This window comes from Rhinopithecus bieti, unplaced genomic scaffold (assembly GCF_001698545.2).
Source record: "Rhinopithecus bieti isolate Rb0 unplaced genomic scaffold, ASM169854v2 scaffold_51827, whole genome shotgun sequence".
NCBI lineage: Eukaryota > Metazoa > Chordata > Mammalia > Primates > Cercopithecidae > Rhinopithecus > Rhinopithecus bieti.
The window spans coordinates 17,629-32,240 of record NW_016820189.1 but is presented as its reverse complement, the minus strand read 5'-3'; the positions used below and the strand labels follow the sequence as shown (position 1 = coordinate 32,240).

The following is a 14,612-nucleotide window of genomic DNA, read 5'->3' as shown; positions in this document are numbered from 1 at the left end:
AATGAGGCACCTGGAGTATTGAGTTTTCCCAGTGAGTGATTTGGGGCCCATCCATTTGCTCCCTTTAAGAACGCATCCGAAGAAATGCAAGGGTGATACTATAGGGCCCCAAATCTAAATCTGCATTCATGCAGAAGAAGGAAAATGATCTGCAAGGTTTGTCACTGAGGCCCCACCATAAACTACGATTAATGACATAGCACCTTGCAAGCACTCCCAAGATTGGTCCCTGACCGCCTGTTGTGTGCAAGGCTAGAGGTGAGCTAGAGACCTGGCCACACTGGCATGGGTCTGCATGAAGGCTATGGCCATCCTGGGTGAGCCTCAACAGCCATGAGTTCCCCAAACTGACTCCGTGGGTGGGTCAGGTAAGGGGCGGTCCCCATGACAAAAGTGCTTGCCTCCATGGATTTTCCCACAATGTAGAGGGAACAAGGATGGATTCTGGCTCTGCATATGGAACTGCCATAGAGGACAGGGATATCTGGAGGGCCATGGTGACTGGGGAGGCCACAAGGCGGAGGAGTGAAGAGAATTACCTCAAGACAAGGGTGATTCTGGTGCAGGATGCTCTCCTCTCACACCTCATTACCAAATGCTCTCCAGGAGTCTTTGGCGTGGCCTACGGCAGTGTGACTGGCTCGCTCACAGGTACCACTTCTGTTCCTTCACCTATGGGCCTCTTGATTGCCACAGGGAATTACAGAAGCACTTACCTCTCAGGGACTCTCTGCTTGGCAGGCCCTCTGGAAACCCACTTCCCGTCTCTACCATAGACCCCAGGAGGCTCTACGGTGTGCCTCCAGGAGAAGCTACACTAGGCACTTGGGGAAGAGGTGGGAAGTCGGCCAAGAGAGGGATGAAGTAAAAACATCTGAGAGTCAGACAAGGGGCCGTGCAGTTTCCTAATTCCATCGTGCTTCCCCTTCCCCAAGCTGCTCCTGTACATACATGGCAGCGCCTGCTGCTTCCGATGCTGTTCTTTCCTCTCTTTGGCAACTCTTATCCTTCCTTTTGTTTTTGGGTTGGAGGACATGGCCTCCAGGAATTTCTCTGTCCTCTCTCAAGTTTAGGGTAGACGCCTCCTGTGTTCCCACAACCACCTGCATTTTGCTGGTTGGCTTGGCTGCCTCTCTCACCTTGGGAAGCAAGAAGACAGCAGGGATCGTGTCTTGCTCCCAGCCAGGGCTTATCCCAGAGCGGGACACTGAATAAGTGTTGACTTTTTTGGTGGGCGGGGGCAGGGATAACAGAAGTTGGAATTTTCTAACATGAATTCCATCTCTAGCAACCTACAGATCATTCGGATATGGAACTTGATCCTCTCAATTTTGATCTTGATAGACGTGAAGGGGAAAACAATCTTAGAGGATCCCTCTGTATCTTTCCATTTTGCTGTTCTAGATGCAGAGGTAGAGGCAGGGGTAGGAAAGAAATTAGGGCAACATGCATTTGTCCTTGGCTAACGACCAAGTTCAAAGAAAGTGGTCAATGAGAAGGAGTTAGAAGGTCAAGCAGAAACTGTGACATCCCCTAGCCTACCCCACTGCCTCTGATGTAAATATTATATAATTAGGAGTTAAACTTCTTCAGCTGACAAACCCCTAGAGTCATGTTGCCACGTCCAGGGGCACCTGTCATCTTGGAGAGTGTTTTTCCCAGGCCTCCCTTCATTGTTCAGTCTTTGGAATGTTTGACACTTGTGATCTTGAAAGTCTGCTGAGGGAGCTGGGGCTGTCAAACCCAATGGGTCAGAACTCAGCCGTCCGTTCCTCCTCTGTAAAGGACCTCCATGGGTCAGTTTTGGTTCCAGAAGGATGCAAATGAAGAATCCAGCTCTGGCACTCAGATGTGTAAACAAGAGGTTCTCCCTGGGTCATAGCCCACCCCCGAAGAATTTCCCAGCATGCATTGCACTTGGCAGAGAGCGTTAGATGAATGATGTCTGGATGCAGAGGCAAGGGGTTAGAGTGACAAAAGGGAAAGCCACAGCCAAGATCCAAGGAAGCATCAGTCAGAATACAGGTAAAGTGGATATATCTGGCAACGTTCCCGGCTGCATGGGGGATGGAGCCCTGAGCTCTGTCCTCCCCACTGGGTCAGGAAGAGCATTTTCCTGGATCAGTTTCATGGCATTCATGGGGATGTCAGATGTTGGTCGTCAGATCTTCTCCCACTCAAGGTGGCAGAGAGATGCAGAAACCACCATCAGCGAGTCAGAAAGAAGGACTTGAGGCTGCGTAAGAAGTTCGACTTCTGTCTGTGCTTCTGTTTCTTTTTGATGATGGGCACCCACACCAGCCCACACACCAGCATCATGAGTCCCAGGGACAGGAAGCCGGGCCCTGCCATTTTGAGGATGGAGACATTCTTCTTACTCAGCTTCAAGGTGTAGGCCAAGCAGGTGATGACCACGCCAAAAAGCAGGATGGCACCGCCCACCGACATGATGACGATGGGCTTGCGGTAGACTTCCCAGTTACTCCTGGGGGTGGTGGTCCAGACAGACTCGCTCCTGGAGCTGATGCACAGGGAGCTGGCGGTCTGGCTGGGCAGCAGGTCCTTGGCTTCTGGAGACTTCTCATCGACTTCCAGAACCTTGGGGAGAGTCTCCATCGTCATGATTGCTCAGGACTGGGCACCTAGGACCGGCAAAAGTTGGAAACAAGAGTGGAGCCAAAGGAATCCTCACACACCCTTCCTGTACTCAGCATCCATCTCTAGCCCCACTCTCAGTGGAGGGTGAACAAGGTCTTTGTGCTGAAGCCAAAAAAGAAAGTGAAATGAAATTCATGTAAATAAGAAACCACCCAAGCTGGTATAATTTTTTTTCTTGTGAGAGATAAATATTACAACATTTTATTCAATAGCTTTTACTATTTAAAACAAGGATCACTATTTAAATATTTATTCAATAGCTTTTAATATTTAAAACAAGTGATGCCATTTTAGAAACAAACAAAAGCTATAGTTTTTTTTTTTCTTTTTTTTTTTGCGACAGAGTCTCCCTCTGTCACCCAGGCTGGAGTGCAGTGGCGTGACCTCAACTCACTGCAACCTCCACCTCCCAGGTTCAAGTGATTCTTCTGCCTCAGCCTCCTGAGTAGCTGGGATTACAGGCACCTGCCACGAAGCCTGGCTAATTTTTGTATTTTTAGTAGACAGGTTTTCACCATGTTGGCCAGGCTGGTCTTGAACTCCTGACCTCAAGTTATCTGCCCGCCTCGGTCTCCCAAAGTGCTGGGATTACAGGCCACCACGCCCGGCCAGCTACAGTTTATTGAAAGGGCATTTTATTTTCAGACCCAACCACTTTCTAGCTGTCTGATCTTGATGGAACTACTCAACCTATCCTTGTCTCAGTTTTCTTACCTATAAGATGAGGGTAACATTACTTCTTTCATAGAATTTTCAAAAAGGTCATGTGAGTTAAGTGGTGTAATGCATTGAAATAATGTCTAGCATATGGCAAGTACTCCATAAATGATATCGTTTGTCTATTAGAAGAGTGATGCTTTATAGATAAATTCTGCATGCGTGTCCTGTGCCAGACACTGCATCAAACACTTCCTTTATTAAACTGAAACTCACAATAAACCTGTGAATTAGGCATTAGTTCTGTTTTACAGATGAGATAGTGAAGCTTCAGAGAGGTGAAGCAACTTCTTGAAGATCACACGATAAGGAACTGCCTGAGCTCAGATTTGAACCCGTCACTCCTACCAGGCTATGCACAGGTTGGAGAATACCATTTCGTGCAGCCTGGGCTTTCATGTGCTCTGTCAGCAGAGGACAGTGAGGTCTCAGGTTCACAGTGCAACCTTTTTTCCTTTTTTTGAGATGGAGTTTCACTCTTGTTGCCCAGGCTGGAGTGCAATGCAGTGATCTCAGCTCACCGCAACCTCTGCCTCCCAGGTTCAAGCAATCCTTCTGTCTCAGCCTCCTGAGTAGTGGGGATTACAGGCATACGCTACCATGCCCAGCTAATTTTGTATTTTTAGTAGAGGCAGGGTTTCTCCATGTTGGTCAGGCTGGTCTCGAATTCCCGACCTCAGGTGATCCGCCCACCTCAGCCTCCCAAAGTGCTGGGATTACAGGCATGAGTCACCGTGCCCAGCCCCTACAGTGCAATCTTCTAAGATCTAAATGCCACCCTTCCCCACCCTCCATGTTAATTACATCGAGGCCAATTTCCAGCTTCCCATTCTTAGGCCTGGAAAGGTATGGAGTCTCACTCAACGACCCACTCCAGTGTCTCATTGAGAGCCCATCTGCATGGCTCTCAGGACTGGGGCTACCTCCTTGCTGACTCCAACTCAGGAGAGGTAGATGGTCATCCATGTAGAGCAATTTCAGGGCTGGGATGTAGAAAAGCACTGCTTGCCCGCCAAATACTTCACCATACCAATGCTTCCTCAAATTATTTTAAGGTCCGATTGAAGGATTTCTTTTTTTCCTTTCTTTCTTTCTTTCTTTTTTTTTTTTTTATGTGTAGTTTTGCTCTTATTGCTAGTCTGGAGTGCAATGGTGCAATCCTGGCTCACTGCAACCTCCGCCTCCCAGGTTCCAGCGATTCTCCTGCCTCAGCCTCCTGAGTAGCTGGGATTACAGGCACTCGCCACCACACCCAGCTAATTTTTATGTTTTCAGTACAGACAAGGTTTCACCATGTTGGTCAGGCTGGTCTTGAACTCCTGACCTCAGGTGATCCACCCTCCTTAGCTTCCCAAAGTGCTGAGATTATAGGTGTGAGCCACTGCACCCAGCCTAGATTAAAGCCTTACATTTCATAATCAGAAATGTGGCTTCAAGGCAAAGGTCTATATATTTACAACAAGGTCATAAGATGTAAATGATTGATATTAGATACTTCCTGAGGATAGGTTCTATTGGCGAGAGCCCAGGTTCCCTGCCTGGAGGTTTCACAAAGTTACTGCCCTGCTTCATCTTTCAGATGTCTCCAAGGTGTCTGTACAGTACTCTGTACCCCAGAGATTTAGTGTATCTTTAATTGAGTGAGTAAGTAAATGAACAACTCTCTCTTCCTTGTTTCCCCTCCTCTCCCTTCCACTGGTTGCTAAGGACAAACTCAGGACCTTCTCCACTTACATAGAAACCACTTACACACTTATTTGTCTTCTAGCAGGAGCCTGGATCCTTCCCTGCAGTAAGCTCAGGCGTTTGCTGCTCTCTGGGATAGAGCCCGCAGGCTCTCTCCTCCTGTACCCCGAGTCCTCAAGCTCTCTGGCTGTTCTCCGAGGGGCCCCTGCCTGCTTGGGATGACTTTCCTTAAGCAGCTCTCTTAGGCTTCTGCTCTTTTTCCCTCTTCAGATCAAAGCCTCTGGACCTTGGCTTCTACCCTCTTTCCTGGCCAAGAATCCTGCACTTCCTCCTCTGGCTTCTTCTTTTGTTTCCTGTTTGGCTACTCACACCCCACTCACATCAGCATTTACAAATATCCCTGTTTGTGAGTGGGATGCGAGAGATTTCTTTCCATAGCAAAAAACTGTATTGGGGAAGGTGGACTATTCATCCCGGTCACAATGAAACCACCTTCCCCAGCTCAAATAGGATGCCTGCGAGGGAGGCTGGAATTAGACTCAGATCTGTGGTGGGGTGCACTTTGGGAAACCATGTTACTGGCCAGGAGTTAAAGACAGCTTGGGATAAAGGAGTTGGTGTCTGGAGCTGGTGGCTCCCAAGTCCTGATACATGCTACATTTATCTGCAACCTGCCCCTTCCGCTTGACCAAGGCACTTCTACACAGAGAGGAGTCCTTTACTGAATGCGTTCTCCTTCAATCCTTCCGACGGCATCAGTTTCAGCTGAATCTCTCCAACCTGCTCATTCCATCCCTCACTGCTCAGGCCTGAACTTTTCTGAACTAGCGTCGCCCCTGACCCCAAGAATAATGATTCCATTCTCTAGAACAAGCAGTTACAGATCCCTCCCCTTTAACAGGGGGACAGAGGAGTTGTAACCAAGGCCTTCAGAATTTGGCCTTGGTGATGTTACAGTTTGGATCTCTGCTTCCTAAGACTCTGAAAATATTACAAGGTGCTTTTGTAACCATAAGCACCCAGTGTGTGCTTCCCTTTGGACCCTGTGGTATATTTGCATAAGCAAAGCAGCCATTTAAAGAGTGATTTTTTTTTTTTTCCTCTGTGGGCTGAGGGGCAGGGATGGGTTCATAAAGCTGTTAGGAGACCTTGTGCTGGTTATTGCAATCTGGTCTCATGTGAGGGTGTTTGATCATCTTAAACAGAATTTCTTTTTCTCAGTATTCATTTCCAGTCCTTTTCAGTGAAGACATGGGGAGATATGATTGCTGTTCCCTGAGGTTGGAAAGGTTGTGATGAAGGAATTAAAATGCAGTGATTCTCAGTGGTGCCAGAGAAGATAGCTGGGGCTGGGCAGGGAAGAACTTGCTCCTGGGAGCTGCCATCTGGGAGTGAGGGAGCTCAGGAACAGGAAGTGTTCAACTGGGTGGGGACTTAATTATAGTACACAACCAGGCTGAGAAGGCTGCAGGCTGGCACCAAGAAAACAAGTGCTTGGTCTGGACTATATAGCAATGAGAAGCCAGACAGAGAAAGAATGCATGCCGATGTGATCTCATTTCCATAAAATTCAAATACATGTAAACAGTCTAATGCTATGAGAGGTTAGGATAGTGGCCTGCGTTTGGTGGTGGTAGTGACTGGAATGGGGACTTTTGAGGTGCCTGGACGATATTCTGAATTCTGTTTTTCCTTTTTTTTTTTTTTTTGAGATGGAGTTTCGCTCTTGTCGTCCAGGCTGGAATGCAGTAGCACGATCCTCGGCTCACTGCAACCCTCTACTCCCAGGTTCACGCCATTCTCCCTGCCTCAGCCTCCGAGTTAGCTGGGACTACAGGTGCCGCCACCACGCCTGGCTAATTTTTTGTAATTTTTAGTAGAGATGGTTTCATTGGTGTAGCCAGGATGATCTCAATCTCCTAACCTCATGATCGCCCGCCTTGTGGCCTTCACAGAGGTACGTAGAGCCCTGAGAAAGAAAAAAGAGACACACGCATTTTTTTTTTTTTTTTTTTTTTTATTTTTTTTTTTTTACTACGAAGGTTAAAACCTGACTCGTACACATTTACACAAAAGTCGCACGGGTCAACTGTTCCTTCCCACCCGGTGGTGTAAAAACCTCCCTTCTGATCCTTACAGCCAGTGTTAGGAAGGGAGCAGCTCACAAGGTGGCATGGAGGCAGCCGTGAAGGGGCAAAGGCAGGACACACCTGACCAACTCCTCCCTGCCTCCCTTCTTTGGGCCTGAAGGTGACAGCTCCACCTCGCAAGGCAGGCTTCTTCTGCCTGGCCGAAGTTTCCTACAAAAATCCCCAATGTACCTCAGCTGCTTCTCCAAAGGCAAAGAGGCCATGTGCTGGGGAAGGCAGGTGCCCTTTTTATACAAAATAATAACGACTATTTATCAAATGCTTATGTGTGCGGAACCTCGCTAAATGCTTTGTCTGCATTGCCTCATTTCATCCCCTCCCACAGTCACTCTCTGGGGAAGCTATAATTCTTGCCACACTTTGCAGGTGAGGAAACTGAGGATCAAGAGAGGTTTAAGTGACTTGCTCAAGATGACTCACAGGAGAGGAGAGCATCTGGATTGGAATGTGCGTTTTTGCAGCCTTGCCTGGCTCCAGACTTATCTGCTCCCCTCTTTGGGGCAGTTTTTAACTTTTCTTTTTCAAAATTGTGGGAAAGAGCAAGTGGGGAGGAACCCTGAGGGTGGGACGTAGTGAACGGAACTGCAGCCTTGGCTGAGAGATAGGCCAGGCTGTTGGGTGGAGCTGCCAAGGATGCCAGGGTCCCCATGAGCTGAGGGCCAGCAAGCAGCAGAGGCCAGCAAGGGGCTGTGGCAACAGCGGCCCCTCAAAGTCCACCACTGTCACTATGCCACAAAATCCAGCATAAGATGCCCTGGCGTGTGCCACTCTTATTTGCTGGGAGTCTTTTTAATCCTCCCACTCTAAGAGGGTAACACTATTATCATTTCCCATTTTGCCAGGCTAGGAACACAGGCTTAGAGCTGCCGGCCTCCAAATCCAGCTGTTATTTTATTATTTTATTTTTATTTTAATTTTATTTTATTTATTTTTATTTTTATTTTATTTATTTTATTTATGTTATGATGGAGTTTTGCTCTTTTGCCCAGGCTAGAGTGACCTGGTATGAATCTTAGTCACTGCCAACCTTCCACCTCCCAGGTTCAAGCGATTCTCCTGCCTCAGCCTCTCAAGTAGCTGGGATTACAGGTGCTGCCACCCCCAACCTGGCTAATTTTTGTATTTTTATTAGAGCGGGTTTTGCATGTTGGCCAGGCTGGCCCTTGAACTCCTGACCTCAGGTGATCCACCTCCTCAGCCTCTCAAAGTGTTAGGATTACCGGCGTGAGCCTACTGTGCCGACCAGCCCTGCTCTTTTATTTATGTTTTCTCAAGGAGGGCCTGCCTTTTTTTCCTCTTGTTTTCCTTTCCCACTTGCATTCCAGCCACCCCGCCGTACCTGTACATCTAACACCCTCCGAACTCACTCCCCAAGCCTTTCCCTTGGTGGCTGTCGCTCCTTTGAACGAGGGCCCTGCCCTTTTTTTTCCTTGCCTTAAAAAGTTTTCTTCACTTGCATTCCACGCACCCCATAACCTGTACATCTCGTCCAAACCCCTCACTCCCCAGGCCTTTCCCTGGTGCTGTCCTCCTTCGAAAGTGCTGAAATACGGTTGGTATTAATAGGGTTGTCAGATTTAGAGAATAAAACTACAAGGTGTCCAGTTACATTTCAGCCTCAGATCAACAATGGATACTTTTTTCGTATAAGAATGTTTCAATATTGCATGGGAGCAATGCATGCAAAAAGTTTACTCATCTTCAAATTCAAATTGAATTGGGCATCTGGCAATACATCTGGCAACCCTAATATTGTAAGAGGTTCTGCTGTGCTGCTGTGCTTGGACCTGGAGTTATCTGGCCCTTCCCGAGTTTCTGCCCTTCAGGCCCCTCCATCTAGGGAGCTCTGATAGCACCTGGGCTATTCTGGGAGTTGCAAGAGCTGAAAGCAGAGGAGAGAGGCACACATTACCTCACTGCTGGGAGGCTGGGCCCAGCGAGGGGAGTCTGGGGGAGAAGCGGGGAAGGCAGGATGGAAGTGGTGGGAGTAACACCATGTAGTATTCCTGTGGAAGACTCAGAGTGGTGAGAAGTGGAGGGTCCTCCTGTTTCCCTCATGGAGTCCCCATTAATGTCCCACCCATCTCCAGCTTGCCAGTGGTTGTCCTCAGGGTCCCTTGTCTTCTCTGGTGGTGCTGTCTTCCCCTCACCAGGACATTCTGTTGGTGACTGTCCACCCCTCTGAGAAGGTGAGTGGGAGCCAAGTGTCTGGGCTGATAAAGTAGAAGCTAGAGAGTTTCTGAGTAAGCTACTGCTGTCACCATGGCCATGGCCACCCATCTGTCAGCTGCTCATAGCGCTTCTAGGAAGGGAAGTTTCCCAAAGGTCACAGTCAACCTGGAGGGTGCCACTCACCTCCCTCGTCGGGCCACCCCGCTGGTGGCCAGACTCTGGCCAGTGACAGGGTAGAAAAATAGCTTGGGCAATCATGTGTGTGATCACATCTGGCTCTACCTGGATATAGGGTCCCCATGGCACACAGTTGCCTGACTGAGCCACGTCTTTGTCTATGTTTGCATGTGCCTGCCTTGTTCCCCCTTTCTGAGATAAAACTCCCGAGGCAGCCAGAGCACCCTACCTTGTTTTTCTGGCACCTGCCCCAGGCACCTGCCACAGCTGCAGGAGGAAGACATTGGCAGCTGCTGAGGTCCGATACGGGGTGCCCAGGAGGACAGCCTGGGTCGGAGATTCTGCCCATGTACTCTGGGGTCTGGGGGTGGCCTTGCACTTTATGGTCTGGCTTTTTTTGCTCCTTCTCCCACCTAGATTTGGTAGGATAGTCCCTGCCCAGCCCTTCCCACAATGGCTGCTAACGGTGAAGGCTGGATGCTATACACGAAGGACTGAAGCAGCCCTCTGCCCACAAATTCCCTTCTTCCCGGTACACAGCAAGGGGCGGCCCCCTTCCTCTGGCCACCCCTGTCTGCCAAGACCCTCAGCAGGCAGTGCCTCCAGGCTGGCTTCACCCCCTCCCAGGGCATAGCCCCCTCTCCTCTGCTTGTTGTTCCTACTTGCCTTCCAACCCCCAGTTCAAAGACAACATGCTCCAAAACAAAGTTAAAACCAGCTCTTTCCTCCAGCGAGGTGGAAGGAAGGGCAGAGGGAAACGCTCCCTCCTTATTTACTGTCCTCGATGTCCCAGGGGAGGATGGGGGACCTGGGAATCACTCGGTGCTCGTGCAAGGAGGAAGCCGGCAATGAGTTTCTGCTCAAGTCCATGCCAGCCGGAGAAAGCCACCCTGACCACATCCAGAAGTCGGTGTGCTATGAATCCCAGCAACTAAGCAGGCTCCAGCAGGGATGGATGAGCTCACCAGGCGATGGCCTAATGGGTTAACTCTTTGTGAGCTGTTGGCATGGGTCCTCGGAATGTGGCTTTCTCAGCTCTGCTCAGCCATGATGAGACGAATCTTGTGAAAAATTCATGATGCTTCTCTGCAGTCTGTCTTCAGGTTTCATGGAGGCGTGCGTTCCACTGATGCCTGGGCAGGGCGGCTTCTCCTGACCCAGGCTCAGAAATCAGAGGACCTGGAGTTTCTGGGTTGGTGGAGGTGTGTGGTGGTGCCATGGTGGTGGGGATGGGTTGCCAAAGACTGGATCAGACCCTCTGGCTGACTCACGCTGCACTGGCTCTGTTCAGTGCAGGCCTTAGTAATTCGATCTGGGAACTCTCTGTGTTTTGGATATTGGAGGGGGCACATGCAGACTTAGAAAACACCCTTGGTTGCAAGATGGCAAGGACACTCCTTGGAACTTTCCAATGCCTATGGGTGGGCACCCTATGTTACAAAATGCCAGGAGTCCACAACAGGACTTACCCCCATCCCGGGCCCGACATCTCAAACAGAGGCAAAAGAGCTTTGTTCCCCATCACTCCTCCAATCATTCCTCATGATGCCCTGTTGCTTTTCATGCGATGCCTGCTGCCACCATGATGAGAAGAGAATGATGAATATCAGTGCAAGGAGGGTGAAAAGGTTTTCACCTCTATAAACCTTTACCGGACTGTGCTTGGGGAAGCTGGGTGTGAGATGTTGAGTAGCCAGTTCTCAAGATGCTGATGCATACACTGGGGTCAGCAAAATTGCCTATGATTCTGGAAGGCATGCTGGCTCCTGCCCTGGTCCACACTAACCTGAGAATGTGAGCAGCTGTTGCTCCTCAGGATGACTGGTGGGTGGGCATCCTTGCTACTGGGAACAGTACACTGAGGAGCGTCCTCTGTGGTCTGCAGGGAGGGCTTTCCTAGGAGCCATCCAAGGAAGCTGCTGTCAAGGCAGGTATGAGACTCTCCCATATTTGACATCTTGAGTTCCTCACCTGTGCAATGAGCAGGAGATTCTGAGCCTGGAAGGCTCTGCAGAGGTTGCTATGTGATTCATGCCTAGAGAAGCAGACAGCTAGGAGGATGAGACTGTCCCCTGAGCTGCTGTGAGAGACCAGGCTAAGTACGCCCTCTGTCCTCTGCAAAGATGAGCATCACTGCTCAGGGCAATGAGCAGTGAGAGGCCTGCCTTGAGTGTCCAGGGGAACTTGACGTTGAAGGTTTTTGAGGATGTGAGTTGCTTTGCCTTAGGTGCCTCTGACTTTTTACTCAAATCAGTTTGTAAAACCAAGTGACCTGGCTTGCAGAGGAACCCTAGAGTGAATTATTTTGCAATACAAATAATCAAATGATTTATTTATTTATTTTTCCAAAGTTCAGGCTATTCCCCCACCCTCTGCAGGGCATGGCAGTGTGGCAGAGTAATACCATCCGTAAGTCAAACCCTTATTTATTACTCCCTCCATGTCAGGCACTCTTCTATGCACTTTATATATACAGCAATTCACTTATTCCCCACAGAACTCTATAAGGTAGCTATGTGAGGTGTATTGCTATCTCTGTATTTGGCCTTGGATGAATTACTTCTCTGGGCCTTAATTTCCTCATGTATTCATTGAGTGGGATCATTACTACATCACAGAGTTTTTATGAAGATTAAATGAGAAAATGCTCATCGCAAGTGCTTAAAGAATGTATATGTGCATATAATACACATGTGTATAAGCACATATTTAAGTATAAATGTAAATTGGAGGGGCAGCAAGCATCAGAGGAGAACATGTCCAGGGTTGAAGCTGTTCTGTCTGCAGACTCCCTTCCTAGCAGGACAGATGAGGAGGCGTGAGGAGCCATTATGGTCCCTGGGCAGCTGACTCCGGTGTCCTGGGTTGAAGAGGCCGCTACTGCAGCTGTGGTGTTGAAGGGGATGGGAGCAGGGATGGTACCTGCTTGGGGATGGCTCTTAGCCTCTTATCCAGAGTGCCCTAACTCCCCACCCTGTAGCTGCTCCTACTCAGCGCTGTGACCCCTCACCTGGCCAGTCCAGTGTTGCACGAGACAGTGGTAGGTAGGGTGACCAGCCATCCAGGCTTACTGGGTACTGATGGATTTCCTGAAATATGGGACTTTCAGTGCTAAAACCATGAACATTCCAAGCAAACCAGATGTATTGGTTTCCTTAGTGAACACTTTTGGGCAGTGGCGTGTCATTTGGAACACCCGTCCCTGTGCATGTGGGCTGTCTCCTTCTGGAATGTTCTCTGTATTTGGCTTCACCCCCTCCCAGGGCACAGAGTCTTGTGGGCGAAGGGGGCCTTCTCTCCTCCACCCGCACCCTGGGGCTGGAGCCCCTCCCTCCCAGCCTGCTTCCCCCCTTGCTTCCCCGGCTTTGCATCTTGCTCTGTTCTTGGGCACAGTTAGAGAGAGGGCTGGGACTCATTCTGAGCATAGTTTCCAATAGTTTCCAAAAGTGGTGGTGTTTTCTTTCGGCTTGCTGTGTGCTTGGTTGGGATAATGAGCTACCTAATGGTTATTAGACTATGATAAAAAGATACCAAAACAGACAGTGCAAGACAAGGACGTCAACATAGGCACCTCTTTGTTAGGCTTGTCACCGACTGCCAGTGCTGACAGCCCACCCCGGACTCCTTCCCTTGGTTAGAACCTCACTCCCCCTCTGCACTGGCATTGGCAATGTATGTACGTATTTATTTATTTTTGAAACAAGGTCTCACTCCTGTTTCCCAGGCTGGAGTGCACTGGCGTGATCTTGGCTCACAGCAGCCTTGACTCCCAGGTGCGAGTGATTCTCCCTCCTCAGCCTCCCAGTAGCTGAGATTGTAGATGCACACCACCATGCCTGGCTAAGTTTTTTGTTTACATTTTTATTTTTATTTTTTTGTAGAGATGGGGTTTCACCATGTTGTCCAGGCTGGTCTTGAACTCCTGAGCTTAAGCGATCTGCCTGCCTCAGCCTCCCAGAGTGCTGGAATTACAGGCATGAGCCACTGCACCTGGCCCATCTTCATTTAACTGATCCAGTCAGTCTGGCCTCGGCCCTGCACAGCCGCTGGGCCTTCACTCTTCTGCACTATTATACTTCTTAATGATTGTCTGTCTGTCCCTGACTCGCATCCCCTAAACTCCTTGGAATAGTTTTTTTTTTTTTTAATGTTTATTATGAAAAATTTTAAACACACACACATGTGTGCATTACCTAATGAGCTTCCACAATCACAGCTTCAACAATTATCAACGTTGATTCTTTTTCATTTGTCTCCCTTGTATATGTACAAGGTTGGCCCTTGAGAGCAACACAAGTTTGAACTTCAAGGGTCCACTTACATGTTGGCAATTTTTCTTCTTTGGGATAGCGTCTGGCTGTTGTCCAGGCTGGAGTCCAGTGGTGCGATCCCAGTTCACTGCAGCCTTGAGCTCCTGGGCTCAAGCAATCCTCCTGCCTTAGCCTCCTGAGTAACTAGGACTACAGGCACGTGCCACCATGCCTGGCTAACTTTCATTTTTTCTATAGAGATGGTGTCTTGCTATGTTGCCCAGACTGGTCTTGAACTTCCATCTTCAGGCAATCCTCCTGCCTGGGCCTCCCACAGTGCTGAGATTACAAGGAATGAGCCACCATCCCTGGCCTGGATATTTCTTCCATAAATATATTGACTTTTTTGAGACTTGTGACAATTTGAAGAAACCTACATATGAACTGCATGGCCTAGAAATATTGAAAAACTTAAGAAAAAATTAGATATGTCATAAATGCATAAAATATGAGTAGATACTGACCGGGCGTGGTGGCTCACGCCTGTAATCCCAGCACTTTGGGAGGCCGAGGTGGGTGGATCACAAGGTCACGAGATTGAGACCATCCTGGCTAACACAGTGAAACCCTGTCTCTACTAAAAATGCAAAAAAAAAAAAAAAAAAATTAGTCGGGCGTGGTGGTGGGTGCCTGCAGTCCCAGCTACTTGGAAGGCTGAGGCAGGAGAATGGTGTGAACTCAGGAGATGGAGGTTGTAGTGAGCCAAGATCGCACCACTGCACTCCAGCCTGGGCAACAGAGC

The 14,612-nt window shown here is 49.0% G+C and overlaps 1 protein-coding gene across 2 annotated transcripts; it reads right to left on the bottom strand.

Annotated features, from left to right (window-relative positions):
• Nucleotides 1-219: 219 nt before the first annotated feature.
• Nucleotides 220-11,096, bottom strand: PIRT (phosphoinositide interacting regulator of transient receptor potential channels). 2 transcript variants are annotated; one of them, XM_017859636.1, is made up of 2 exons: nucleotides 10,337-11,096; nucleotides 220-2,760 (listed from the first exon to the last, which is right to left on the bottom strand). In XM_017859636.1, the coding sequence occupies exon 2, from the start codon at nucleotides 2,620-2,622 to the stop codon at nucleotides 2,209-2,211; it is 414 nt and encodes a 137-aa protein (XP_017715125.1). In that variant the 5' UTR covers nucleotides 2,623-2,760; nucleotides 10,337-11,096; the 3' UTR covers nucleotides 220-2,208. The 2 variants fall into 2 exon arrangements, with proteins under 2 accessions (XP_017715125.1, XP_017715126.1); XM_017859637.1 differs by having other exon boundaries at nucleotides 220-2,642.
• Between the last annotated feature and the right edge of the window lie 3,516 nt (nucleotides 11,097-14,612).

What these genes read in the sequence shown, in the direction of transcription:
- PIRT (XM_017859636.1), bottom strand. Translation starts at nt 2,622, where the DNA reads ATGACGATGGAGACTCTCCCCAAGGTTCTGGAAGTCGATGAGAAGTCT.